The sequence below is a fragment of the Monopterus albus genome, unplaced genomic scaffold, assembly GCF_001952655.1.
Source record: "Monopterus albus unplaced genomic scaffold, M_albus_1.0 scaffold365.1, whole genome shotgun sequence".
Taxonomy (NCBI): Eukaryota; Metazoa; Chordata; class Actinopteri; order Synbranchiformes; family Synbranchidae; genus Monopterus; species Monopterus albus.
In genome coordinates, this window is record NW_018128245.1 from 223,585 (window position 1) to 249,303 (window position 25,719).

At 39.7% G+C, this 25,719-nt stretch overlaps 4 protein-coding genes across 6 annotated transcripts in view; 2 read left to right on the plus strand and 2 right to left on the minus strand.

Moving 5' to 3' along the window:
* Positions 1 to 4,361, plus strand: part of LOC109951138 (prickle-like protein 2) — a 9,044-nt gene extending 4,683 nt beyond the window's left edge. The window contains 5 exon segments of the mRNA XM_020585442.1: positions 146 to 332; positions 1,182 to 1,336; positions 1,479 to 1,576; positions 1,578 to 2,224; positions 2,312 to 4,361. Of these exon segments, the coding sequence (XP_020441098.1) occupies positions 146 to 332; positions 1,182 to 1,336; positions 1,479 to 1,576; positions 1,578 to 2,224; positions 2,312 to 3,267 (2,043 nt within the window). The 3' untranslated portion in view covers positions 3,268 to 4,361.
* Positions 4,362 to 5,789: 1,428 nt separating this feature from the next.
* Positions 5,790 to 15,175, minus strand: LOC109951119 (periphilin-1-like). The gene is made up of 6 exons (XM_020585421.1): positions 14,837 to 15,175; positions 13,787 to 13,890; positions 13,439 to 13,647; positions 10,027 to 10,085; positions 7,171 to 7,329; positions 5,790 to 6,366 (listed from the first exon to the last, which is right to left on the minus strand). The coding sequence occupies exons 1-6, from the start codon at positions 14,873 to 14,875 to the stop codon at positions 6,190 to 6,192; spliced, it is 747 nt and encodes a 248-aa protein (XP_020441077.1). The 5' UTR covers positions 14,876 to 15,175; the 3' UTR covers positions 5,790 to 6,189.
* A 1,500-nt stretch (positions 15,176 to 16,675) lies between these two features.
* Positions 16,676 to 20,425, plus strand: LOC109951121 (receptor-type tyrosine-protein phosphatase beta-like). Its single transcript, XM_020585423.1, has 9 exons — positions 16,676 to 16,754; positions 17,546 to 17,617; positions 18,085 to 18,184; positions 18,282 to 18,372; positions 18,463 to 18,539; positions 18,638 to 18,772; positions 19,699 to 19,821; positions 19,910 to 20,067; positions 20,209 to 20,425. Exons 2-9 carry the CDS (start codon positions 17,613 to 17,615, stop codon positions 20,423 to 20,425), a joined length of 906 nt encoding a protein of 301 aa, XP_020441079.1. The 5' UTR covers positions 16,676 to 16,754; positions 17,546 to 17,612.
* A 1,393-nt stretch (positions 20,426 to 21,818) lies between these two features.
* Positions 21,819 to 25,719, minus strand: part of LOC109951133 (glutamine-rich protein 1) — a 7,009-nt gene continuing 3,108 nt past the window's right edge. For all 3 annotated transcript variants that reach the window (XM_020585436.1, XM_020585437.1, XM_020585435.1), the window contains 6 exons: positions 25,541 to 25,695; positions 25,307 to 25,421; positions 24,356 to 24,464; positions 23,702 to 23,850; positions 23,501 to 23,591; positions 21,819 to 23,028 (listed from right to left, as the gene is read on the minus strand). In XM_020585436.1, coding sequence (XP_020441092.1) covers positions 22,842 to 23,028; positions 23,501 to 23,591; positions 23,702 to 23,850; positions 24,356 to 24,464; positions 25,307 to 25,421; positions 25,541 to 25,695 — 806 coding nt within the window. In that variant the 3' untranslated portion in view covers positions 21,819 to 22,841. The remainder of the gene's footprint in view (positions 23,029 to 23,500; positions 23,592 to 23,701; positions 23,851 to 24,355; positions 24,465 to 25,306; positions 25,422 to 25,540; positions 25,696 to 25,719) is intronic.

Below are 25,719 nucleotides of genomic sequence, written 5' to 3' on the forward strand. Positions count from 1 at the left end.
GGAATAATAAGATCATTTTTGCAAATTGGAATAAACTAGTTTAAAACCAGTTAAAATGCATTGCTCATTTTATATAAACCCATTCAGCTTCATGGAATAACTGTAGAATATACCTGTTGATGACTGTAATGTCTGGGTCACACAGATAATCTTTGCTGATGAATGCACCGAGGCAGAGGGCAGGCACTGGCACATGAAGCACTTCTGCTGCTATGAGTGCGAGACCACCCTTGGCGGCCAGCGCTACATCATGAAGGATGGTCGGCCACACTGCTGCAACTGCTTTGAGTCTCTTTACGCTGAGTACTGTGATGCATGTGGAGAACACATAGGTACAGCACATATTTCCTAAACACTGTTATTGCTGCTGTTTAACATATATGAACTGTTACCAAAACACATGGTCATGTTTTAGTTACATTCACATAAAATCATATATACAAAACCTCTAAAAGCAATTGATTAGTGGGTGTTAACAGCTCTGTGAGCCTTGTGTGTCACAGCTGTGGAGATGTGGAGTCAGCACAGTGAGATGTGGATGATTTTTTATCACTCCAAGCTCCAGTAATATGAAGGTACTTGTGTATCTTTTTAATGCAATCAAAAATCAAGTCTGTAATTAAAAAGAAGCAGGCATCTTTTTTTCACCATAAAAATTTTGATTGCAAATCAGAAAGTTTTGATTGCAAGTAATACATTTTTGTGAGTTAAAAATGTTTGAGTGAAAGAGTTTTTTTGAGTCAAAACCTGATTTCGGATTGCATTAAAAAGACACAAAAGTAACCTCATACACCAACAGTGAAAATGATTACTTCCCCTAGCTGGGGAGCAGGGCTGGTGAAATGTCTTACAAACCAAGTGATAATGTATGGGCATAAAATCACAAATGTTCTTCTTTCAGGAAAGGAAAAAAAAAACTTTGTTTATATATATTTACTCCATTCCAGCACTAAGAGATCTGACAAAAACATACTTAACTTACTGGCTAATGGCTACAGTCAGACTGTAGGCTGTGTTCATTAGCAGTGAAAACAATGTAGAACATCATTTCTACAGTAAAATTAGAGATAGCTGCCATCACATTACCATTTGTATGCAGTTAAAGCTAGACCCCTGGTGTATTTACATATAACCTTGTTTCTAATATGTGCCTAAATTATGTTTTTACAATTTTACTGAAGGCGTTGACCAAGGCCAGATGACGTATGATGGGCAGCACTGGCATGCAACTGAGGAATGTTTCTGCTGTGCTCATTGCAAGCGCTCACTGCTGGGCCGGCCCTTCCTGCCAAAGCAAGGGCAGATCTTCTGCTCAAGGTCCTGCAGTGCTGGGCAGGTAAAGTGACCAAAAATATAACTACACTTGTATACATTGTTATATTTTTAAAAGGACATGTTCTTAGGCATCTCCAGATTCACAATTTTTTCCTTACATATTATCAGGTAAATAACTGCACAAATCTGTTTGAATCAATCAGGATCCAGATGAGTCCGACTCCTCTGACTCAGCCTTCCAAAGCGCTCGTTCCCGTGAGTCCCGCCATAGCACCAAGATTGGGAACAAGGAGCGCCATGCCTGACCGTTTGTCTGCTGAAATTGATCCTCTGTCTGTTCAGATGGACCGTTTAAGCGTCTCATCTAGCCAGACTCCAAGCAGGACACCTAACCGCACACCTAGCCGCACTCCAAGCCGTGCCCCCAGCCTTAACCAAGTGTGGATGAGCCGGGATGAGTCCTACGCCCCTGCTGCATATGAGGCTCCCCAGCGGGAACCTTCCCCTACCCCTGGACCTATACATCTGCTTGGTCAGTGTAACCCTCGGCAGGGCTACAATCCCAATGCAAACGCTCATCCTCCAGGCCAGAATCCTGCCAACCAAGGAAAGAGACCTGATTCCTGGGGGAAGGAACAAGGTAATGCCAAGAGGACCCCTATGGCTGCTCTGAGGGGGCACTCCTTTAATGAAAACTGGATGCAACACAGCCAGGATGAGTTTAGGCCCAACAAGCTACGCACCCAGATGAGTTTCAATGAGATGTCTAGCCAAAGCCAAGGCTTCTCTGACAAGAGGAGTATCAGTTTGCATGGATTCCAAAGAGATGGAAGACCCCCATTGACCAGGAGAAATCCCATCAATGCCATGAGCTTCAATGAGCCCCTCACTCCTCTAGAACAGACCCCTCGTGGATCCATGGACTCCCTCACTATATCCAATGCTACAGGTATAGTGATATATACAATGTTTTGTGCTACAATATGATACAGTATTAAATTATATGAAAGTATGACATAATTTATGGTTTTAACAGGTAACTCTCTGGATGGGGTCAATAAGCGTCAGGAGCATTTGTCTAGGTTCTCCATGCCAGACCTGAGCAAGGACTCGGGTGTGAACGTATCTGAAAAGAGCAACATGGGCACTCTCAGCTCCTCAGTCCAGTTCCACAGTACAGAATCTCTGTCCTCCTCTCGCCCATACAACAACAACAACATGTACGCTCCACTGAGAGTTGGTTACCCACTGCAATACTGGGATGGCCAGCAGCCACTGGGCTTTGATGACAAAGGTCGTGCCGGGGTGATGGGCAGCAGCGGAAACCTGCGGATGGCTCCAATGAGTGATCGAATGCCCCGCCGACGCATAAGTGGGCAGGAACCTGTATCACAGCAACAGCAACCACAACCAAGACACCGCAAACACCATCGTGGAAACCATGGTAATGGGCAGCACCGCAGTGGTCGTCACCACAAACGCTCTCGCCGTTCTCGTTCTGACAATGCCCTGCACCTGGTGGCGGACCGGCCCACTCAAATGGTGGAGCTGCCCTACCGCCGTGTTCAGGAGGATTATGATCGCTTCCCCTCTGGTCATGCTGCTCGGGAGTTGTTTGGTCTAGAGCCCGGTGGGTATAGACAGCAGTCCCACCGACCTTGTCCCCGTACCACTTCTGATCTCACCCTGCAGAATGCTGGGTGGCAACCTGTGGGGCTGGGTGGGCCATACTGGGGCGATGGGTACATGGAGGCTGCTGACCTCTGGTGCTCCAGCTGCTCTTCTTCCTCCGAGTCAGAGGGAGATGAGGGTTATTTCTTGGGCGAACCAATCCCTCGGCCTGTGCAGCTGTGCTACATCAACAACGAGGAGCTGCGCCATCGCTACAGCCCCTCTGGCATGGGTGGCCATCATGGACCTCTGCATGGACCAATTCATGGCCAGCTGCACACTCGCCAGAGGAGGAAGAGCAAAAACTGCATCATTTCCTAGATATAGAGCAAAGAGATAGTGAGGGAGAAGCAGGAAAGTGAGATGACAGAGAGAGAGGTAAGGATATGGTTAAAGCAACATAGAGGAGGAACAGAGGGAGTGGGAAGGTGAGAGTGAGAGTTGACAGGGAGAGTGAATAGTGTTTGTGTATGAATTTGCGTGTGTGTGTGTTGGGGTTAAAGAGACAAAAAGACCTATTTTTTGTGCTTGTGAGCTTACACAACTCTACAATGGCTAATGTTTGTGTACACCTACACAGAATGATCTAATCATGAGAGGAAGCTCAGTTGGCTTACACAACAGAAATGTTTACAATGATGGAAACCAACTCTACTGATGCTACCAGGAAGCACTAATGAATACGACTACTAAATATACTGTGGTTAAGGTAAATAACATGATGTATGTGTGTGTCTGTGTGTGTATCCATGTTACAGAGAGACTGATCAATTCCTTTACCGATTGAAAAGGGAAGTAACACTGGTCAAACTACAGTGATCTGACTGTTCATGTTGCAGCTCACTGATCCAAACCCTGGGCAGTAAAACCTATTCTATGTGGACAAACCAGAAATCGTGTTGGGATAGTGAAAGCTACGTGCTAGATTCCAAGCTATGTTATTGTTTACCTCAGTGGAATCCAAATGCTGCTGGAATATAGTGTTGGCTCGCTAGCCCCGTTATCACCTTGTACAAATAGTCTGTTGAACCTTGTGAACTACATAGCCAGCTCTCATGCTTTACTAGGGACAGAGTGCCGGACAGCCTCTGCTCCTTGACCATTCAGGCACAGTAACGTCAGGTATGGTCCCGTTTTCTCTTCTGCAACATGCTTTGTTTTTTGAGAGTTACTTATAGATGATGATTAATAATATTGATAATAACGCTAACAATAATAACAGCAGTGCAAATAATTATAATGATATTAAAGAATAATACCTGTTAAATGTATATATAGTAATAAACTTAATAAAGTAATGGATGTAGTCATGTAAATGTTATGTACATATAGTCTTAAATATTTATATATTTTGTAACTAAAGAATCATTATTTGTATAACATGATGTAGGGATAGGGAGACTTGCATGTTGATTTGTTGTTGTCTCATACTGAAAATAAAGTGTACTTCAATGAACAACCAGGAATTTGTATCTCTGGTTGGATGTGACTGATGTTTGATTGGTCAGCTCGACTTGCACATTAACCGCTGCGTGCTAGAGCCGTTCCCCATCCTCTTTTTATGCTGACTGAGTATGCTGTGTGCACACTGAAAGCTACAAAGACAAAAGAAAGCAACTCTAGAAAATCACTATTACTTATATACATTATACACCTTTTTCATAGCAGACATTTTGACTAGTCATGGGAAGAAAAGCACAGGTCTGGGGTGGATCTAGAAAATTTTTGATGGGGTGGCCACAGTGAAGGGTGGTGCATTTGAAATACATGTAAACAGTACATTAAAACCCAGTTCTATAAAATAACAAACCATATATTAAGAATCAAACTGTTTATTTTGTGTAAAAATGAGACACTCACAGTGCCTTCTTTAGCTAAACTCGGCAGGGACATCACTGCTACACAGTGGTTCACCCCACTGAGGTGAATCATGCCAATGTAAATATGCTGTATGCATGATATAAAATAAAACTAATTTGACCAATCTCAATTGAAATGCACTAGGAAAACATCAGTTCTATTTAAGTCAACAATTTGTTATATTCATTTTTTGTTCATTAATAGTTACAAGCAAACCTCTAGCAGAGGTGGCCAATCAGATTCTGGGCCCCACCCATGGACAGGTCAAACAAATTTCCTTAAAGATGGCTCGTTTCCATCAGGTGTCCCAGTAAGCCAGGACATCTGGCACGCACAACTCTAGGACATTTAAAACCAGCTCAGGAGCAGTTTTGTCTGTACTTTTCCTACCGTGATGTAGTCTACTGTCTGTCTCAAAATTCAATGTACAAGAGGAATAGAGAAGCTGCCTACTGGTGTAATAAAGCTCTTAACACAAAATACAGCTGAGACCAATGGGAATATCATTAGTTTTGCAGGTATCTGGTCATAGACAAATACAACATAATGTACAGTATATACAACTCTTTCAATAAGGTGAGTAGGATCCTTATCATGAGTCAACTGAACTCTGTAAAATCAATGCAGTGCCCCCTTTAAGGACTGTTACCAAGGTATGTAACACAGTAGGGTATTTACATTTTTTACAGCAGTTAGTCTGTATGTTCTTGAATAAACTTAAACATAACGTTGGCATACTTGTGCTGCAATTTCATGCTGTTATCAATATTCCTATGATAAGCCCCGCTCCTCATGATAAGCATGATTCATCATGATATGTTAGTCGGCCCTTAAGATCAAACATCAAAAGAAATCTACAGCTGTTCCTCACTTTACAAATACATAAACATTTAATGTGTATGGGCACCTGCTGACACATAATATTATCTGCTATGGCTTAATTTTATTTTGCCCATCTACTCACAAATAAGTCACTGAAACTATTTTCAACCACATGTTGTTTAATATGCTGTCAACAAAATGACATAATTGAAAAGCAGGTGATAATAAATTAAGGTTGTTCACTGGATGTCAAAATATGCTACTGACTTCTTCAGAAAGACATTTAAATCAAATCAACCAGTGTATTATTTTATCATTACAGTCTCAAAATTAGAAGTGGCATCAAATGTTCAAATGAATCAAAGTTTCACCAGTGTTGCTAAGTGCTAAGCATGAGGCCTAGCACAGAAGGGAACTTTGTCAGGGCAGCAGATAAGAATGTACAATTTATTACAAATAAAAACCACAACAGCACTGTTCGAGCACATGAAATTAAATTCACAAATCATTTAAGAGAAGGATCTGTGCTAGGAAGATGTGTGTATGTGTGTTTGACTAATGTCACACCTCCCTGGAGTCATAGTCCTCAATAAACTTCTCCATGGCCTCCACACAGCGCTTGCCGATGTCCCTGAGGTTCTCCTGCAATGAAGACTGGATGGGACGTTCCAAGGATGGATCCTTTTCTATAAGCATCTTTACCACAAGCCCAAACATTTCACATTCCTGATAGTACACCTGGAAGACACACACATCCGTGGTTTTAGGACAAAAGCTCAAGGTGAGGGAATGAAGTGTGAGAGGAAGCAGGGGAACTGACAGCCGAGAAAGTGGAGGGAAAGGGAAAGGGCACAGCAAATGAGTTAGGTGAGAGGTCTTGCATTTCCAGTTGCCACTGAATAGAATAGCAATCGGCAGAAATGCTCACATGCAGACTGCAAGTATTGTGTGTGCCATTCTGCTGAGTTTGTGGGCATTGTGTATCAACTACCTGATGCCAGACTGCCTCTATAATCCTGCAACCATGGAGATATGAAAAGCTAGAGGCCATCTTTTCCATCAAGTCGGTGGAAACACACACACACACACACACCTCTCACACAAAATCACAGCCAATGAGCAGAGCCTCATGTGATGTTTGCTACACTGAACGCAGCATTAAAGCACACATTGCAGCCGTCTGAGATGCAGATGAGCCGGGATAAACAGCCTCACCTGGGTTTTTGCTCAAATAGTATAATAAAAGAATAATACCATCAATCATGTCAGCTTATGAATAAGACTTCCTTTTTCAGATTTGGCAAAGTGAACACATTAATGACACTCAAGTTGCTGGAGGCCCAGCATTTCAAAATTAATAATTGGACTACAGAAAATGAATCTCATCTCATTGTCTCCCAGCCATTTCTAAGATCTTTCCTCTGTCACTCTCTGATCCCAGATTCTCTTATCTCCCCTACTCCTCTATCTGTTTACTGTGTAACTATCCCTTCTTCCAAGATGTGTGTGTGTGTGTGTGTGTGTGTAATGACACTCCACTACCTTGTCTATCTCTCTCCTCTTCTGTTGGATGGCTCTGTCCCGTACCACCATCTGGCTCCCAGTCGAAAGGAGCGCCCCATCTCTGCTGCGTTCCCTTTCTTTGCTTTTGGTCCTCCTGTGATCTCTCTCCCTGCTTTGGTTCTTGTCGCTCTGAGAAACCTGCAGAAGAAAACGAGACAAGAGCTGGACTGTAGTAATCAGACAGGCAGCCAAAAACATGGATGCAAACACTAATGATGAGTGAGTTGTTAATGACCAAAAGATGACTAAAGTGAAGTGCCACATGTCCACTTGTAAAAGAGGCAATTAAAGGAAACACTGAGAATTTGTTCTGACTGCATACTGTATATTCAGTGACACAAAAATGTACCACAAAAAGGAAGTACAGAAGTGTTACAGAAGTAACAGTAAAATAAAACAATATTTAAACTACTAGTTGAACTACATGTAGTTCACTACTCCCCAACAGTGGTCTTTAGTTTTTCTAGTTGATGCAGCACTGACCAGTGGTGCATAAAGAAAAAAATCTTTATATGCAGGACAGTGAAATTTGCCCTCATTTGCATAATAAAAGGCAAATATTCCTGTGTGGTATCTTGCTGACAACTAAAAAGCAACACTGTGAAGACATGTCTGCAGAGAAGATCACTGTCCAACTTTTCTATGTTGCTGCTCTCCAGAACTGTAGATACAATCAAATACACTGCTATGAAGTACAGTGTTATGAAAACTGTGGGAGAAAGTACAGGTTATTTAAGTACACAGTGTTTGATGACGACCAAGTTAGTCGCTACCTGCTGAGCCTTGACACATCCAGCAATGAGTGAGATGGAGCAGAGGTAATGTCGCCTATTTTGTTCACTTCAAGTGGGTTTTCACCATTAACAGTTAACACTTATCCTCTAATGAGCATCAAGTTATAATTGCATCTTTGGTAGCGACTGTGGTTCAGTGGGTAGAGCAGTCGTCTCCCAACCCTAGGGGTGGAAGTTTGAATCTCGGTGCCTGCAGTCCACATGTCGAAGTGTCCTTGGCCAAGACACTGAACCCCCAAGTTGCCCCCGATTGTTAGAGCCATTGGTTGAGTTGGCACCAAAGATGGCTGCCTCGGTTCTGTACCGGAAACAAATTCCTTGTGTGTAACATACTTGGCCAAATAAAGGTGATTATAAGTTATAAATGTTAGTAGGCCAGTAATGAGGGAGTATAGGTTTATTACTTCCTGATTCCAGGAATGAATTCAAGAGATAGCTAAAAAGTTGCATTAAAGAGGGATACACATAAGCTGAAGGGATGTATCCCAACCTGGCAGCCCACTGTACTACTGATCTACAAGTACCTTAGTACATGGTGGCGCTATAAAATATCAGTTCTGTACATAACACAATCGCTTTTAATTACAACATTTTATAAAGGGTTAATCGCATACACTCAAAGGGGGAAGAACTTAATTTGAGATGAGTGGACAGACAAACTAAAATTTTTGACTTTATACATCAGATTAAAGAGTTCTGGATTTTTTTCTATCTGATCATAATTTTAAAAATATTGGCCCACATTAATGAAGTGGAAAAAGCATCAGCAGCGAAACACTCAAAACTAACCCGATTTAAAATAAAAAGGCTCTCTATAGTGTTTAATGTAATAAAAGAGTTGTTAATCACAGATCGGTGGCTTCAGGAGACTCCAGTTGCATTTATTAACACAAAGCTGATTAGAACACCGACTGCGAAAAAACAGCCAGTCACTCTGTGATTCCTCTTCCTCACTTCACTTTGACTTCACTGTAGCGGTGGCCAGCAGTGATTCATCATTTGCTGCTTTTTTCCCCCCGACACTCTGTTTAAGTCAGCCAAGAAATTTAAGCGATCATTTGAGTTTAGCCTTTTCTGCAACACCTGGGCTGCTTGCATTACACAGTAGCTAAGTAAATCTCTGCTGTAAACTCATGTCTGAAGAACAAAACAAAATTAAAAAAAAAAAAATCTAGCTAGAATTATTACTAGAGGAATTAATGTACTCATCAATCAGCCCAGCAACAGAAAAAAAAATGGTTGACTATTTTTTATAATTGATTAAATCAATATACCAGCAAAAGCAACACCATCGAACATTCTCTGGTTCCAGTTTCTGGATTTGCTGCTTTACTCCAATTTTATATAATTTCAACTTGAATATTGTTAGGGTTTGGAATGTTGGTCAGACAAACATTTGAAAATGTCTCCGACTTTAGGAATTTAAAATAAAGAAATTTATCAGCAGCTTAACTAATAATGGAAATAACTGCTTCTAAAATGTTTTATTAAGTTGTACCATCACTTGTAGGGCTGCAGCTAATGATTCCTGTCATTATCACTTGCTCTATAGATTATTTTCTCAGTTAACTGTTTGGTCTATAAGACATCAGAAAAAGTAATGTCTATGAATTTCTTGGTTTGTCACCAAAAAAATTCAATTTACTATAATTTAAGCAGCAAATTCTCACATTTGACAACTTTTAATCAAAAATGTTTGGCAAAACTTTTAGTAAAAATTACTAAAATGCAAAATCTTATTAGTCTTTTTGATTGCAGCTCATGGCAACAAAAAAAAAAAAACAAGCAAACAAACTGGCATTTCACTCCAGTCACTGACTCAATTGTTTTGTTTTTCTATCAGCATAAAACTGTCAGAAAGCTTTTAGGACTCATGTCATTAAAACCTTCATACTGTACTGCCCCATACCACACTGCTACTTTAGAAGGAAAAAGGGACTAAATAGAGTATTATGTTATTTTAAGGAACAGATGGGCCATATCTTTCCACATTTCTTAACAAAACTGAAAAGCAGAGCAGGTTTTCTACTTGGGAACTTACAGTGAACTGCACGCCCTTGTCTCTGCTGGAAGTGGACCTGTGGAAGGACGGTCTAGTAGCTGGAAAACAACCAAACCACAAGGTCAACAAAACAACACAAGAAGATAATTCATGTTTACTATCAAAAACAAAATAAGTGACACATGTTAGAAAGGTCTTCTTTTTCCATTTACCATGTCTGTAAGTACCTACACAATCTACAGGAGTATCTTTAAGTCACCATTTAGATGCTTAATAGCCTCCTAATTATTGCCTTTTTCCCCTTCAGCCCATTCCTAGAACACAATTTTTTTTTTGTTTTTAAATATCAGGGTGTAAAATTATTACAACTTTAGGCAGAATCTGCTGATATTTGTGAAATTTGCCTTGTAAAGTTGCAATGAAATATTCCTATGTGAAGCTTGTGTTGCTTTGTTATGGCTCATTACATACTGCTAGCTGGTCTCTCTCTCACACGCTCATATTACACACAAATCAGCGATGAGTCACCATCATCGCACTCAGGCACAAAAAACCTGTTCCACACTCACACATACACAAACACACACCTCCACAGTGCTGCAGTGTGCGCACAGATAGCAGTGCCTGAGTGGAAGAGAAGATGAAAACATACAGAACCGATGGCTCTGTCATTACAAACAACATCCCATACCACTTCATACCAGCACAAGATCTGAAACACGCACTTCAGTTAGTGATAAAACCAGTGAACCATAATTGTAGTAAATTTTCAACATCTCCTGTTTATATTCAGACTCTTGCCGCTTACAGATGAGATCGTTTGCACATGTAATAAACGTATCTATAACTATCTTACATAGTTTACAAGAGACAATCTGAGGCATACACTCTGTAATGGCTTGACTACTGTCAGTTCAGTGGTGTCATAAACCATACATTGGGTCTGGGGAAAGCTTTTAAGTGAGCAGTATTATGTAACATTGATTTGTTGCTACCATACTGAGACTACCTACCAATCACCAGGGCAAATATTTGTAATGCAAATTTCTCATGAAAATGTGCATGTGGATGGCACTGCTTGCTTATACTGCCACCCAATGATTTTTAAATAAAGTGCAAGAAAATGCTATTAAGCTTGTAGAGTACATTATGTAGATATACTGTATATATAAATATGGCAATATATGCAGGATAATATATACAGCATATATAGGTGGTGACAGTAACATTAAGATTTTTAGTTTTTTTCTTGGTTTTTGTTGGGACTGTGTCAGCGGTTTATACTCCTCATAACACACAGATTATAAGGCCCAAAATTCTGTTGACATCCAAACATTAGACCCATAATGAACTGCTAAAACAGCTCCTTCCAAAACCATGGGCATTTCCACTAGATCTGCAACCTGCCTGCAGGGATTTGCTTCTACTCAACCACAATAGCATTAATGGAAATAGAGGTAGTGCACTTGGTCCTTAATGGGACCATATGGCTTATAACATAACTGTGCCAAAGCAGTTTATATACCTGCAAAGAGGCTACTTCATCTCTGCCAATGTAACATTACATTTGTAATCTGTATTTAGACAATTCTGTTCTACTGCCTTTCTTTGATGTGTAACTGAAGTTGCTTTTGTAGGATGCATTTTCTTTTTTTATGTGAAATGTGCTACTTCTGATAGCTGTGTGCCTAAGGTAAAGTGAAAGAATATAGTGTGTGCACAGAGCTTATTATAGTTTTGTCAGCAGTCTCTTTGGTCCTCCAGCTCTGGAGAAACTGTTAGCTTTTAATACTCTTATATTATTCTTATATAATTGCAGTAGTTTTAACATTGCTGTCAGTGCCTGTCTGTGAGTCTGCACAGATGAACATTATCACCCGAAACAAGTGTGCCTGTTCCTAATCTGCATAACAAAAGATAAAAGTTACAGAAAATGTTTGTCCTTGAAATGTGTTCTCTTTCCTTTATGCTCTGGCCCCTGTTAAAAGGGCTTGATAAAAAGGTGACTGCACCATAACTAGACTTGAATAAAAGAACAGTATCACCATGCCCCCTTGAAAATATTCAGTTCAGTGGTATTTTTAACCCTTGTTACTTTTGCCACTTTTGTTTGCCTACCTTCGGACCAATTATTGCACATAGGTCTATTGTGACATTTAGACTCACCCACATTTAGAGACAAATAGATACAAATAAACAGTGGCAGATCCAGTCTTTAACATCTTTAATGAAAGCAATCTTAGAAACTTTCAGGATTACTTTTGCTTTGCTTAGCAGTACCTGTTTGATGTACCTACAGCTACGCTCACCAATGTATACCAATAGTTGCCGCCTGCAATTAACCCTTTTCTCCATTATTACATTTAATAATGTGCAAATTAAAATTGGATTTATCATCTGTCCATATAAACAAATTAATTAAAACTGTAGGTTCTACTGAAAGATTCTGATCTGTATGCAATAATACTGCTGTCACCTGCTACACTAAGTAATCAACTACTGCAGTACAAGCAAAATGGTCAATCACTGTCTATATTAACAGTATTTTCAACACTTCCTGTACAGTGACCAAAACCAAACTCACGATTATATCTGTCAATATGTCAGTCCTGGATTAGCTGATTTCTCTGTGGCATAGACCTCTGTTATTGTCCAAAAACTATTAAGAACACATTGCTGCACTGGGCAACATATTTCCTAATTACAAAACACAGGACCCTGATATTTGTTGAGAATATAATTTGCTTATCGCAGATGCTGTGAAACGTTACAGTCATTTGGAGCCTTTGGGGCAACATTTTAATAAAATATGAGGGTCTTGTGTTTTCTAATGAGGAAACATGTCACCCACTGCAGCAATGTGTTTCACTGTTATGATTTTTAATCACTTTTGAGTAACAGTGGCACAGGTGAATAAACTAATCCATGACTGACAGATTGACAGACATTAACTGTGAGTAGAAACAATTCTTTGTTGGTTTTGGTCTCTGTATGAGGAGTGTTGAAAATACTGTTAATACAGAAAATGACTGACCTTATCCTTTCATTCAAAGAGCTTACCTAACAACACAAAATGGCAACCAACAATTAATCAGAAAGCCCTCCTGCACTTTATGTCCAAACATCAACTGGTGCCTACAGGCATATGCAAAACAATATGAGAATGCTCAAATGTTTACTCCTTCTTTCTCCCAGGAAACTGGGTCTTCTTCTTTCAGAGAACTGCCACAAAGGTGAAAGTACACAATTGTCTAAAATATTACTTTAGGCTGAAGATTTTGTTTACCTCAAACTAAAGAGAAAAACCCAAACCATAAAAAAAATGACAAACTAAAAGTGCTTTTGGCTGCATGGTGCACATTTTGTCTTGAAGCAGCACACCTCTCTGTAAATGAGATGAAGTGTGCATTATCATTATTTTCAAAGTCTTTTGCTGAGCACATAAACTTACAGTTGTGTTGTTTGGGGGATGAGCTCCCCTCAGCGCTATCTTTCTGCTCATACCGCTCCTTCTCATTCTCTCGTTCCCTCTCCCTAAGCGTGACATGGTGAAGTTTAGGATGCTGATCTCTCTGGAGGAAGGAAGTCTTGGGGATGAAGTGGTGGTACTTAGAGCTGCCATAGCCAGGTTTGTAGGCTGAATGGTCATGCCTCGGGAAACTGCATCATCAGCAGAGGAGAAAAGCTTCAGTGTTATCATCAATACTTCGTAGGTAATGAAGTCAAAAAATTATAATGTGGCTTTTATATAGAATGAGAACAAATCATGTGCTCCCCGTTTCTGAATCATCGGTCTCACCCAGGCCGGTAGAATGTCCCTCCAAACTTCAATTTGTAAGAACTGGACTTCCACGCCCTCGGTCTGGAAGGACTTCGCACTCTTCTGATCGGCCTCTTCTCATCCTGAATTGGCAGGAGGGAATGAATTCAAAACACTGTGGCCTTTTACAAACAGCAGAAAAACTGTACAGGCTAAAAAGATCATTTTGAGGAACAGGATGTACCTCATTGGGCGACACAGAGCATAAAATAAAAATTACCTCCACCTTAACCATGTACTGGTCATAAATGCCAAACTCTCTGTAGTTCCACTTCCTCAAACTTGAGGATTTGCTGTGTTATGTTGTCGTTGGTGATAAAGAACCAAATATCTGTAGGTTTTTGGCTGTTAGCCACACAAAATAAGCAATATGAAGATGTCAACTTGGGCTATGGGAAGTGCTGACAGGCATTTTTCACTATTTTCTGGCATTTTACAAAGCTAATGAGGTTTTGATTTAGCAAAAACATAATGAACAGATTTACTGATAATAAAAATTGATAGTAAGCCATAGATATAAACTACTGTTTCTGCAGACTGCTCAGGAATGTTTGAAATTTTTTTTGGTTTTTAAACTGCACACTGGAACCTTACATATACTGTTAGAACAAGGACTGGAAATCGAGGAAATATAACTAATGTCTAGTGGCATTTCCTCACCCCACACTTCCTAGATAGCAACAGAGACACAACCACCACACTTTTCATTGTGCAGTCTCTCGTCAGTGGAACGGTAGTGAAATAAAATGCATTAAAATAAATGGGTATATACTCATTTGTGCCCTCATTTGCTTAATATTTAACTTTCAAAATTTCCTGTGCCATTAGTTAAATGCAGTTATATTTGTACAATATTTATGAGCTCATTATAACTTCTGTTCTGACCCCGTCCTGGTTTTGGTTAATGATTCAGCTGCGTCTAATGACTGAAGGTCTATTTAGTGAAGGAAGGGAGGGAGGTTAAGACTTTATCTGTGCACACATGACAGCTGTCAGTTTTTGCTTCTTCAGTCCCAGAAAATGTTTTACCTTGCTTTGTAGTGTGTCCTGCGTTCGTGCAAGATCCATTCCTACCGGTTTCCAGCGTGAAATAAAGGCTTTATATCCTGTTGAGTCCAACAAAGCCCCAAAAGCTAACGACTTCTTAAATTATTGTCGTTGGTACAGACAGAAAGTGAAACTTTACATTTCTGCCTCGCTCACGGCTTCATATTTCACAGACTGCACCGTGCCAACCAGTTTAAAAGGCTCGACCTTTTACCTCCCACTAACACGTCATTTCTCAGGTGTTTTAGTTTTTTTTTTGTTTAATGCGCAGCAAAACGACGCCACGCGTGTTTACTTCCTTTTCCTATAGCCACCCAGTGGTCAGAAAGGCTCAAAGAAAAAAAAAATACACCTGTCTACCCCTTTGTTGGACAGCTCGCGTGCGTTAGTGACGAGTTTAAAGGGAAGTAGAGCGGAGAATTTTGATTGTATGATTGTATGAAAAAAACTAATATAAGCCTAAAATGAACATGGCGCTGTAACGTAAAACCAAGTGTTGTTTTAGGAGATGTTAATTCTGAGTTATGAGACATAATGTCATAGTATAGACTGTTGACTATTTAAAGGAAAATATGATTTAGACTTGCGTTGTGTAATATAATCCTAGCCAGCCTCCCATATTCTGTCATAATACAGCCTCTTGTGAATTAAATGATAGTCAAATAAAACTGATTATTATTCAGTTTTTTCAAGGATATCCTCCTATAGAATATATAAACTTCAGAATTATAATTTATGAGGACATGAGCTCACAAATTCTTAAAACAGAAATTTAACAAATAAAAATATAATAAGCAGCGGTGAAGAAGTACTCAGATCATGTACTTAAGTAAAACTGTTACTGTGTAAAAATACCCAAGTAAAGGTCTTACATTCAGTACTTAGGTAAAAGTACAAAAGTATGCTGTGAGCATAAAAAAGTACAGTACCAAAAGTAAAATGGCACATTTCAAATTCATATTTACCATATTATTAAAATATAATTATAATTAGGGTGTTCATCACTGTTGTTGCAGCTGGTAAAGGGGGAGCTAATGTTATACTTTCTGTATAATTTCAAGTACTTTACATACTGCTGGGTCGACTGTCAATTTCCCACAGCGGTTTAATAAAGTCTTATGATAATATGGTATTTTGTTTTATTAATCTGTCTAAAAAGTAACTAAGGTTATAAAAGACATGTAACAGTAAAAAATCTATCTATCTATCTATCTATCTATCTATCTATCTATCTCTCTATCTATCTATCTATCTATCTATCTACCTGTGATTGTTATTTGGATTCTAATCATCATTTAGGATAACAGCAAATGCGTTGGGGGTTGGGGGATATGAACTTATTGTTAAACTAAGCTAATAAATATGCAGAGATTTGCAGCCATGTCATGTTTAAGCCCCTTTAGTACCTGTCAGTAAGTTATTGTTATGCTAATATGGATGCCTAATCATGCAGTGACTTGTTTGCATGTGTTTCAAAGGAATAGCACAAATATGTGTCAGACTAGACAGTGCAGTGTTGGTTATGGTACGTTAACTCTAGCAGTAAGTTAGACTACAACATCATGAACTCCAATCTAACACAGCCTACATTGTCTCTCAGATATAACCCGAGTATCAAAACAGAGAAACAGAATCTGAGAAGATGGAAAAGATTTCCTAGAATTAAATAAGGAACAGCAGAGTGAGTACAAACCACACCTGTGGCCACCATATACTGACATCCCTCCCTGGAGATAAGTGTTCTTTTCTCCACCCACCGTCTCCACCCAACACTACTTCCTGTTTGAAGAGACACACAAAACCACCCAACTTTAAGATGATTTGAAGCAGTGGAATTTTCTTCTTTTCATCCTCAGCCTTCATCAGACTGGAACCATTCATCGGAGGCCTCTTTGGAAAGGTAATCCTGAACAAAACACAAACTACTGTTGGAACTCAGTTTTGTCCTTCTGTTGTTTGTGTTTGAGACTGAGAACATGTTGGACCAGGTTTTCTTCGTTGTCAGGTCAGGATCACTAAATGAAATGTGAGAAAGCTGGGCTGTGTCTGTTATGCCTGGCTACTAGAATTATATATTACTAATTATTATATAATAAGAGATATCATGGTAAATGGACTGTATTTTATATAGCGCTTTCTCACAGTGTGTTGGACTGGCCAAAACGCTTTACAGAAGATCATACACCATTCACACACAACACCGATGACGACAGGCTGCCACGCACCGGTGCGAGTCAAGCCACCGGGAGCAATTCGGGGTTCAGTGTCTTGTTCAGGGACACTTAGGCATGCGGGGAGACTGGGAGTCGAACCACCAACTTGCTGGTCAGGAGATGACTGCCCTACCTCATGAGCCACAGCCAGCCACCCCATTAGACTGCACTGTATTCTTTTCTCAGTTTGATACAGTAAAACCGGTTAACTCAACTGCTTCAGGGCATATACTAAAGCAGACAAGTTTGTGCAAGCTTTTAACATCATTCCCAACATAGGACAACTGTTTTAAGTATTTTTCCAGTGTCACTCCCCCCCTTGTAGAATTGGTAAAATTCACTTAGAACTACTAAGCAAAGGAGAAAAGAACAAGTAGACAGATGTTCTCAGCTTTTCAATTTCAGTTTACTTTATCACTTCTCCATTAAGTAATGCAAATGTAATGTATGAGATGGGATTTGGTCTTTTTTTTCAAAGGTTCAACACTGACATCCTTCTAGCTGGGTTTTCTGTTTAAAGTACACAGCTGACAGCAAGAAAAAACATGAGGTAAGGGTGACAAATTCCTTGCATCATCCTGAAATATGCTAAAAGGATATGGCTCTGATAAGCCCATTATTGAAAATGTAAATCTTTAAAAACATTTAACAAATGTATTTTCATTTATAAAAAAGCCTGAATAACATCCTTAAACATCAGGGTACTGCGACATTTAGCAAATGTTATTCAAATGTGAGTAAAGAGTGCATTTGCTAGAGACTATTTCCAGCTGATAATATGGTGCGCTTCTGGTTCAGTGCTCATGTTTATTGTAATAAAGGAACATCTCAAAGTGTTTGTTTTTTTTAGTTTGTGGACAATGATAGAGCTTTATGGAACAGAGGAGTACGCCTCATCAACTTTTGACTACACAGTGAATAGTTATTAGGATCCATTCATTGTTGGTTTTGGTCTTTTTGTTTGTTAATATGGGATATCATCACCAGACTTAACAATATTGTCTAAATATTTTACAGCGTGCAAACTCTCTCAAGAACGGAAATCCTACAGGAGTTTCGTTTTCGATGCCAGTCACTGACTGCCAATGACAACAAAGGCTTTAAGCAGGAGTTTGAGGTAACTAGTATGTTTAGAAATTGAACTTACATTAGATTTATGATTTGTGAAGCTAGGAATGACTGTCATGTGTGCTAATGTCTTTGGCTCTGTGAAGGAGCTGGAGGAAGTTGGCAAACACCTCCCCAGCAAAGCAGGGGACTTAGTGACCAACCGAGAAAAGAACAGATACCCTTACATCTTGCCATGTAAGTGCAAAGCTGCTACTAGTTCAATTTACAACATGCAAATTTAGCAGTGTACAAAACTTGTGCCTGCTTTCTGTTTTCTGATGTTAGATGACCACTGTCGGGTGAAGCTGTCTGTTCAAAACTCCGATCCACACAGTGACTACATCAATGCAAATTTTGTGCCTGTAAGAATTCATTCACTTCCTCAACCAAATTAATTTAGTTATTTTTGTCTGTCTTTATATATGTCTGCATTTGTTAATGACTGTGTGTCTGAATTAAGGGTGGAGGATCAGAAAGAGATTTTATCTGCACCCAGGGTCCTTTGCACAACACCATGGCTGACTTCTGGAGGATGGTGTGGGAGCAAAACGTCAGGATAATCATCATGGTGACAGCTCTGAGACACAAGGACACAGTAAGAAAGATAAATTCAGCCTGTGTCTGTGATGTGTGTGTCTGCATGTGCTACTTTGTATTTACCCCTAACCCTTCCAACAAAATAATTTCCCTTTCTAGAGAAGCAGTTCTAGTTCTTTGTGAAATACATAGATTCACTTCCTGTGCCAAGAATTAGATAAGAAGATTGATACACTCTTATGTTTCTGCACAAGATACGAAGAATGAGGAGATGGTTATCTTAGCTTAGCACAGTGACTAGATGGCAAACAGCTAGCCTGGTTTGAGACGGTGATCCTAGTCAGCAAATACCCTAAAATGACATTATGCCCAAGACAAAGCTGTTAGGAATTATGACTCCTGTCCATCTGGAGCATCAGAGGAAGTCGGGTGATGTTTTCATAGAGCCACAGAATGCGCAGAGGGAGGAAGCTAGGATGGATGGATGGTACCTGACTAGTGAATATTTCCTATTCCCTGTGTTTTTTTTTTCTTCTTTGTCAGACCTTGTCATTGCTCAGTGGTTGCCAAGCAACAAGCAGAGACTCTAGGAAGTCAATGCACCTGGACAAGAAATGAAATGGCACAACTCCAATAAAACATAACTTTAAAAATGTTTTTTAAACTTCCATTTTTGTATTGATTGAACAAGCAAGATATACTGTATATTAGTTAGCTTCAGGGGTGGTGGAAAGCTGATCTTATCTTTGAACAAAGCCATGCTAGTTGTTTCCCATTGTTTCTAGTTATTGTTCTATACTAAGCTAACCAGCTGCTTCATATTTACAGTATAGATGTGAGAGTGGTATCAAACACCTCATTTAACTCTTGACAATAAAGAGATTAATCAATAATAAAAATGTCCCCAATGTCAAAACTATTCCTTTAACACCTACCTAAAACCTTACAGTTCCAAATAACTGTTCCTTATTTTTATGTGTACAGGTATTGTGTGATATGTATTGGCCTCTGGAACCAGGGACAGTTTATCATGGACTAATCCGAGTGACGACAATGACCCGCAAACAAGGTCCAGATTATTTTATTACCACAATAAACCTCAGCCAGGTGAGTTCCTTTAAATTGTCTGCACTGACTGTACCAGTAATCAAAGAAGTGTTTGTGGTTGGCTTAAAAAGAAGTGTTTTTGTTTCAGAGAGACTTTCCAACAGACCGTATAATCACACACTACTACTACCCTTGCTGGCCAGACCGGGGTGTGCCTAACACCTCTTCTATGTGTGCCTTCACTGAGCATGTGCGGCAGCATTTAGAAGCCATTCCTCGCCTGGGACCGACAGTGGTGCACTGCAGGTGTGACCTCATACCCATCACTCGCTAATGTTAACAATGTGTCCCTTTAACCATTCATCCTATAGATGTTTCAGAGAGTTATCAATCAGATGGTGCATGAGACAGCATGTTTAAAGTCAGTTTTCTGTTTATGAGTTTCAGTGCAGGCGTTGGACGGTCAGGGACATTTGTCACACTGTTGTGGATGATGCAGCTGTGTGCGAGGGGCATCCGGCCTGATATCAGGGCCGCTGTGGAGGACCTACGGCTACATCGGATGTGGATGGTCCAGACTCTGGTCAGTCCTGTGGGGCATACTATGGTGGTGGAAGATGTATTGAGATTTTTTACTTCGGTAGAAGTAGCAAAAACAAAGTAAAAATATACTCCATTACCAGTAAAACTGTTAAAAAGTTAAAACAGTTAAAAAACAAAGCAGCAAAATATACTTTAATATCAAAAGTAAGTGTATTTTTCATATATAATGGCAGCTTTCCAAGTGTTGTCAAGTTAAAGATAATTACTACTTTATGTACTGCACTACTGGGCAGTTTAATCTATTAACAGTGCTTCTTATTATATGTAAGATTGTAATTCGAAAACTAGCTTTACCTGTCAGAGAGAGCTCTGAAAAAGGAACATTATTTCCATTTGAAATAAACCACACACACACACAGTGTGTATATATATATCTATATATAGATATAGATATATATATATAGGGCTATAGTATTTTCTGAGTAGTACATGTATTAAATTGAGGAAAATTAATCAATTAAAATATTATTTTCCCACCACTGCTCGGTGTCAGAACTTATTTAAAAATAAACATACAGTGCGTAATGTTCAATTAAGTGGCTTATACACATTTTGGCCCCAGCATCCTCATTAACTGCCTGTTTCTTTGTATGCACTCAGGAGCAGTACATATTCATACATAGGTGTCTGCTAGAATGGCTCAGTGAAAGAACAGATGAAGTCTTAGTAAGGTGAGAACACAGAAATAATCTACCAGTGAGCATACAAACACCAAATTCAATTTCAATTGGGGTATGGTATGATTAGTCACTGAAATTTATAACATTTTAATTAGGTGTCTTCTCTTTCCCAGCAGTCCACAGATGCAGGCAGCTAGTACGACCATAAACCACAACATTAAGGACCAACCTCACAGCTCCTCAAGACAAGGAAGCCGAGCAAGAAGGAGACATCGCCGTCACAAACTGAAACCTCCACCAGTCCCACCACAGAGCACAATATAGCAGATTTTACACCCTGGGAGCCTACTGAGAAGATTACGGCCCTCATCATCATTTAATCTAGGATCATATTCCTCCTGAACCTGCATACCGTTAGGCTGATAACACAAAGACACATGCATGACAAAGACTGGGTATAAAAACAAACAGAGGAAATGGCCTCAAAACAGCACCTGAGACAGGAGGATAAAGACTGCAGAAATAATGCTGTGTATGCTGTAGGACAACAGGCCCTGTGGGTGGAAACTGAACTGACAACATGCACACAGAGGAAGAAACCACAAAGGCAGCAGTTTGTAGTTACCAGGAAATCACCTGCTATTCTGGTCAAACCTGTTGCTCTAACATGAACTACCTACCATGAGGTGCATGAGAATAATTAGGCTACTTATGTATGCACATAGACTAATGGTGCACACACGCACAAGAATCAGGTCAACTTTGACAAAAACTTTTCGGTTTACTCAAAATGCCATTGTTTGTTTTTTAAAGTCTGTTTTCCTCCATTACTGATAGTGATGTGAGAAGACTTTTATTTGGAAAAATCACTGTGCATCGTTTCATATCACACAATGCAGACTATCATTACATAAGGATGCATGTGCAGAACTGATACTGGACTTGCTAGAAAGGCAGACACATGGTGCAGCGGCTGTACAAAAAAGATCATGTTTCAAAAACACAGGCACTGCCATTCTCCTTAAATGACTGAAACCCGTTACAGTACATGAAGGAGCTACGAATATTACACATGATAGCACATTAAGGGCTAAGCCGCTTCTTAAGAGTCTTTCATCTGTTACATAATAAACATGTATGATACAACAGATCCCACTTCAGGTGTTTTGGGATTGGAGGAGAGAAAGAGGGATCCAGCGGCAGACAGCATCCTTCACCTGCCATGTCTCCACTATGTGGCAAGTGCTAGTAGTTGCAGGTTGAGTGGTAGCACTATATTGCAATCAAATCCACAACATAGTCCTGATGTGATTCTGAGTTACTGAGCTGAGCCAACAAGGAATCCCACAGCCCTGTGTCCGCATGTGGACACAGTTCAGCACGGACAACAGTGAAACAGAAAGAGGGAGAATTCACACAAGCCGAAAATGAGCATTTAACCTTTGTTTGGTTTAATGCACATTTAATACCACTGAGGTATTCAATTGAGACTTAAAATATATATGAAGTATATTACAAAATAAAACAAACTGGGAGAGAAAATTAACAATTGTCTAATGGGAACCAACAGTTAAAATAACATTTAAATTAGAGTTCAGGTTCAATAGTAAGAGACATGACATCCTTTGGCCAAAACAAAGGGGAAAAAGGCGACTCAATAAGACAAATTATCTGTATTGGTTGTTTGTTATGTACAGTATGTGTGTAAGATATGCTGACACATGAATATAAACATATACATGCCACCCTTAAGGATCACAACAGGGTGTGAGAGAATAGAAGACTACTGATAATGAGCAATCAAAGGCTGGGTGAAGCAAAAGAGTCTAGTCCGTTTATCGTTATCCTCCAGTCACACTAGTGCACGCTCTCTGACATGTTAATGGCTTCCTGGATTTCACGGACAACGAGGATGCGCGCGAGCATCTGCTCCAGCTGTTCCTTTGGGATTGGCTGAGTTGAGTACCAGATAGGACTGTTGGGAGCCACCACGGGTTCAGGTGTCAGGTAGAAGGTATCGTTGCGACCTTTAGCACTCTGTGGACTGACACAGACACAGAGAGAACACAGTGTGAAGACATCTTCGGGTTGTGACCTTCATACAGACTATTTGACAGAACTGCTGTACAGTTGTACCTAATAAAGTAGCAACATACACCACCTGATGTTGCCATATCCTGAAATCTGAACATTTAGGTTGCTGTGTAATATGTTAACATGAAAGACCAAAACAATAACTGAGAGTAACCAAAATGTTTTAAATGCAGCACTGAGTGTAGTGAATTTATATGAATAACTCACAATATCCACCAGTCGAGAAGGATACTAGCATTTTTTTAAAGATGGCAAAGGCCAAAGGAGTTAGCTGCCTTTATTCTTAGCAGCAGCACCTCCACAGAGAAGCTCTGACACTTGTTATATCCTGGCCAGAGTGAAAAGTACTACATGGGAGTAGAAATAAGTATTTTCCCTTTCACTGAAATTGTTCACCATCCTTGCTATAATCTGACATTTACCATTTGAAGAGGTAGAAATCGTAGAGTTTGATAGGGCATCGCAGAGGGTTCTCTGGGTCCTCCAGCTGCTCCGAGTACATGTCATCTGTCACTAAACAGACAAAAAAAATTCCATATAGTACAAAAGTAATTTATTATCCTTAAAATGAGGTTTCCTCTCAGATATCACAGCTCAAATCAGAACCATATGCACACTTTTACCTTTCTGTCCTATGAACCTTTCAGTTGACTTTAGGTATCGGATGCTGGTGCTCTTGTCTTTGGGGTTGTTGGGACTCTTTCTGGTGTGTCTAAGCACCTTAGAAAAGGCCACTTTTAAATGCTGATCCACTGTTTTCAGGTGGAAATACCTGTTAAAAAAAAAAAAATAAAAAAATAAAATTAAATATACGTAATAGGGATGGCATTTCAAGCTAAAATGCTATATGATATTCGCTGGGCACTATTTGAGGATCACTGACACCCCCACCTCCACCTGCATTGCTGAAAGTCCTGCTCCATGTTGGCTAGCTCCATATTGCTAACACTGTCATGTATGCATGCTGTGACTTTACCAGTAAGTCCCCAGTGTTCTGCGGCAATAGAAAGCACATTCACCAGGTTTTCAGCAGTATTCTGCTTTGGAATTATTTTAGTCTGAAGAACAGTGTTCTGTATTTTCCATTTGCTTATATAATGGCAGGTGACTGTCACATACGATTCATTTGTAAGCGCTGTCCATGTATCCGTGGGCAGTACCAGTAAAAGCAAGGGAAAACATTGGCTTTTTGTTTTTAAAGACAAAACCATAGTCGCATGAAATATTTGTGTGACAACTGAGGTAAACCCTATATGTGCGAGCATGGTGCAACTCACTTTGTGTTGAAGAACATCAAAGTTGTGAGCAGTGTTGAAGGTGAATGAGCTCCCAGCTGTTTACATTCCCACAGCATCTCCTCTGTCACATGGCTGGGGATAACATAACCTGGAAAGGAAGGCAAAGACTAGATTACCAAAACCTGGCAGTTTACAACACTGGGGTAACAATGCACAAGTTAATAATTACAAGGAAACAATTGTTTAATCAATGACAACTGCTATCACAACATGTGATTACACTGTGGCAATCTATACAGGGGGGTATTCTTCATTGGAAAATTTTGTTGATAATTTCACATGGTCCCAGTTCTACTGGTTCTACGAGGTGTAAGACTTGTTGTCATGGCAACATGTCCATAATCTCAATCTTACTCGGGAGCAGGTTCATTCTCAGGCTTATTCAATGTAAACAATGTGCTGTTCATATACGAGCAGCCCACTGATATTGCAGAAAATATAATAAAACATGTTTAAAGAGTATTGATTGACAGGACCTTGTGACCCATCCCTACATGTTCTTAATAGTACTGTTTCAGTTGGGAGGGAGTAATATATTTAGTGGACAGTTAGTGTCTCATATTAGGGGCCACACAAAGAGGAACTGTGCTCTTACAACCACACAGTTAGTGTTCTTTAAAAGCAAAGGGAATTATTTGACCTGAAGTTTATTATTACAGTCTTTCCTCAATATTATAAAAGCACCATGGGCTACTGCACAAAACAGAAACCATTCCAGTCAATTCGTATGCTGGGCTACAGTATATAGAGGAGACCTGGGTAAATATTTATATTGATGACATCCCTAACATGGTAGGTTTATGTACTGACTATTATACACTGTAAACAAGACAAAATTAGTTGACAAAATATCAAATTTATTTTAGAGGAATGTGTATCAGTAATCCACATGGTATGATAAACTACAATATGATAAACGTTTGTTCTCACCGAGCAGATGAACGGATGGTCTCCAAGGCTCCAGGATGTTGTGCAGACTCTGAGCAAAGCGAGCATAGTACTGATCTGAGAAAATGTCATCCACACGACCGTTATCAAAGAGATACTGCAGGAAAGAAAACAGACAAAGAAAAAATGCAGTCAGTGTTTCCACATCACAACCAAATACAGAGAGAAATGGAACAGACATTGAATTAACAGTGTGCGTAGTCTTAGTGAACCTACTTTTTGTATGCACAGAAATACATAGTAGAGAACATCAGCCTCATAAGACTCTCCTTGCAGCCCTCGAGCCTCTGTTGTCATCAAAGAGAGGCCCATGCAGAGCTCAGCAACTGCACATGATACCAAGTCCTCCTGGAAACGCAGCGCCTGGCGTCCTGAAACAAACATACATACAGCAG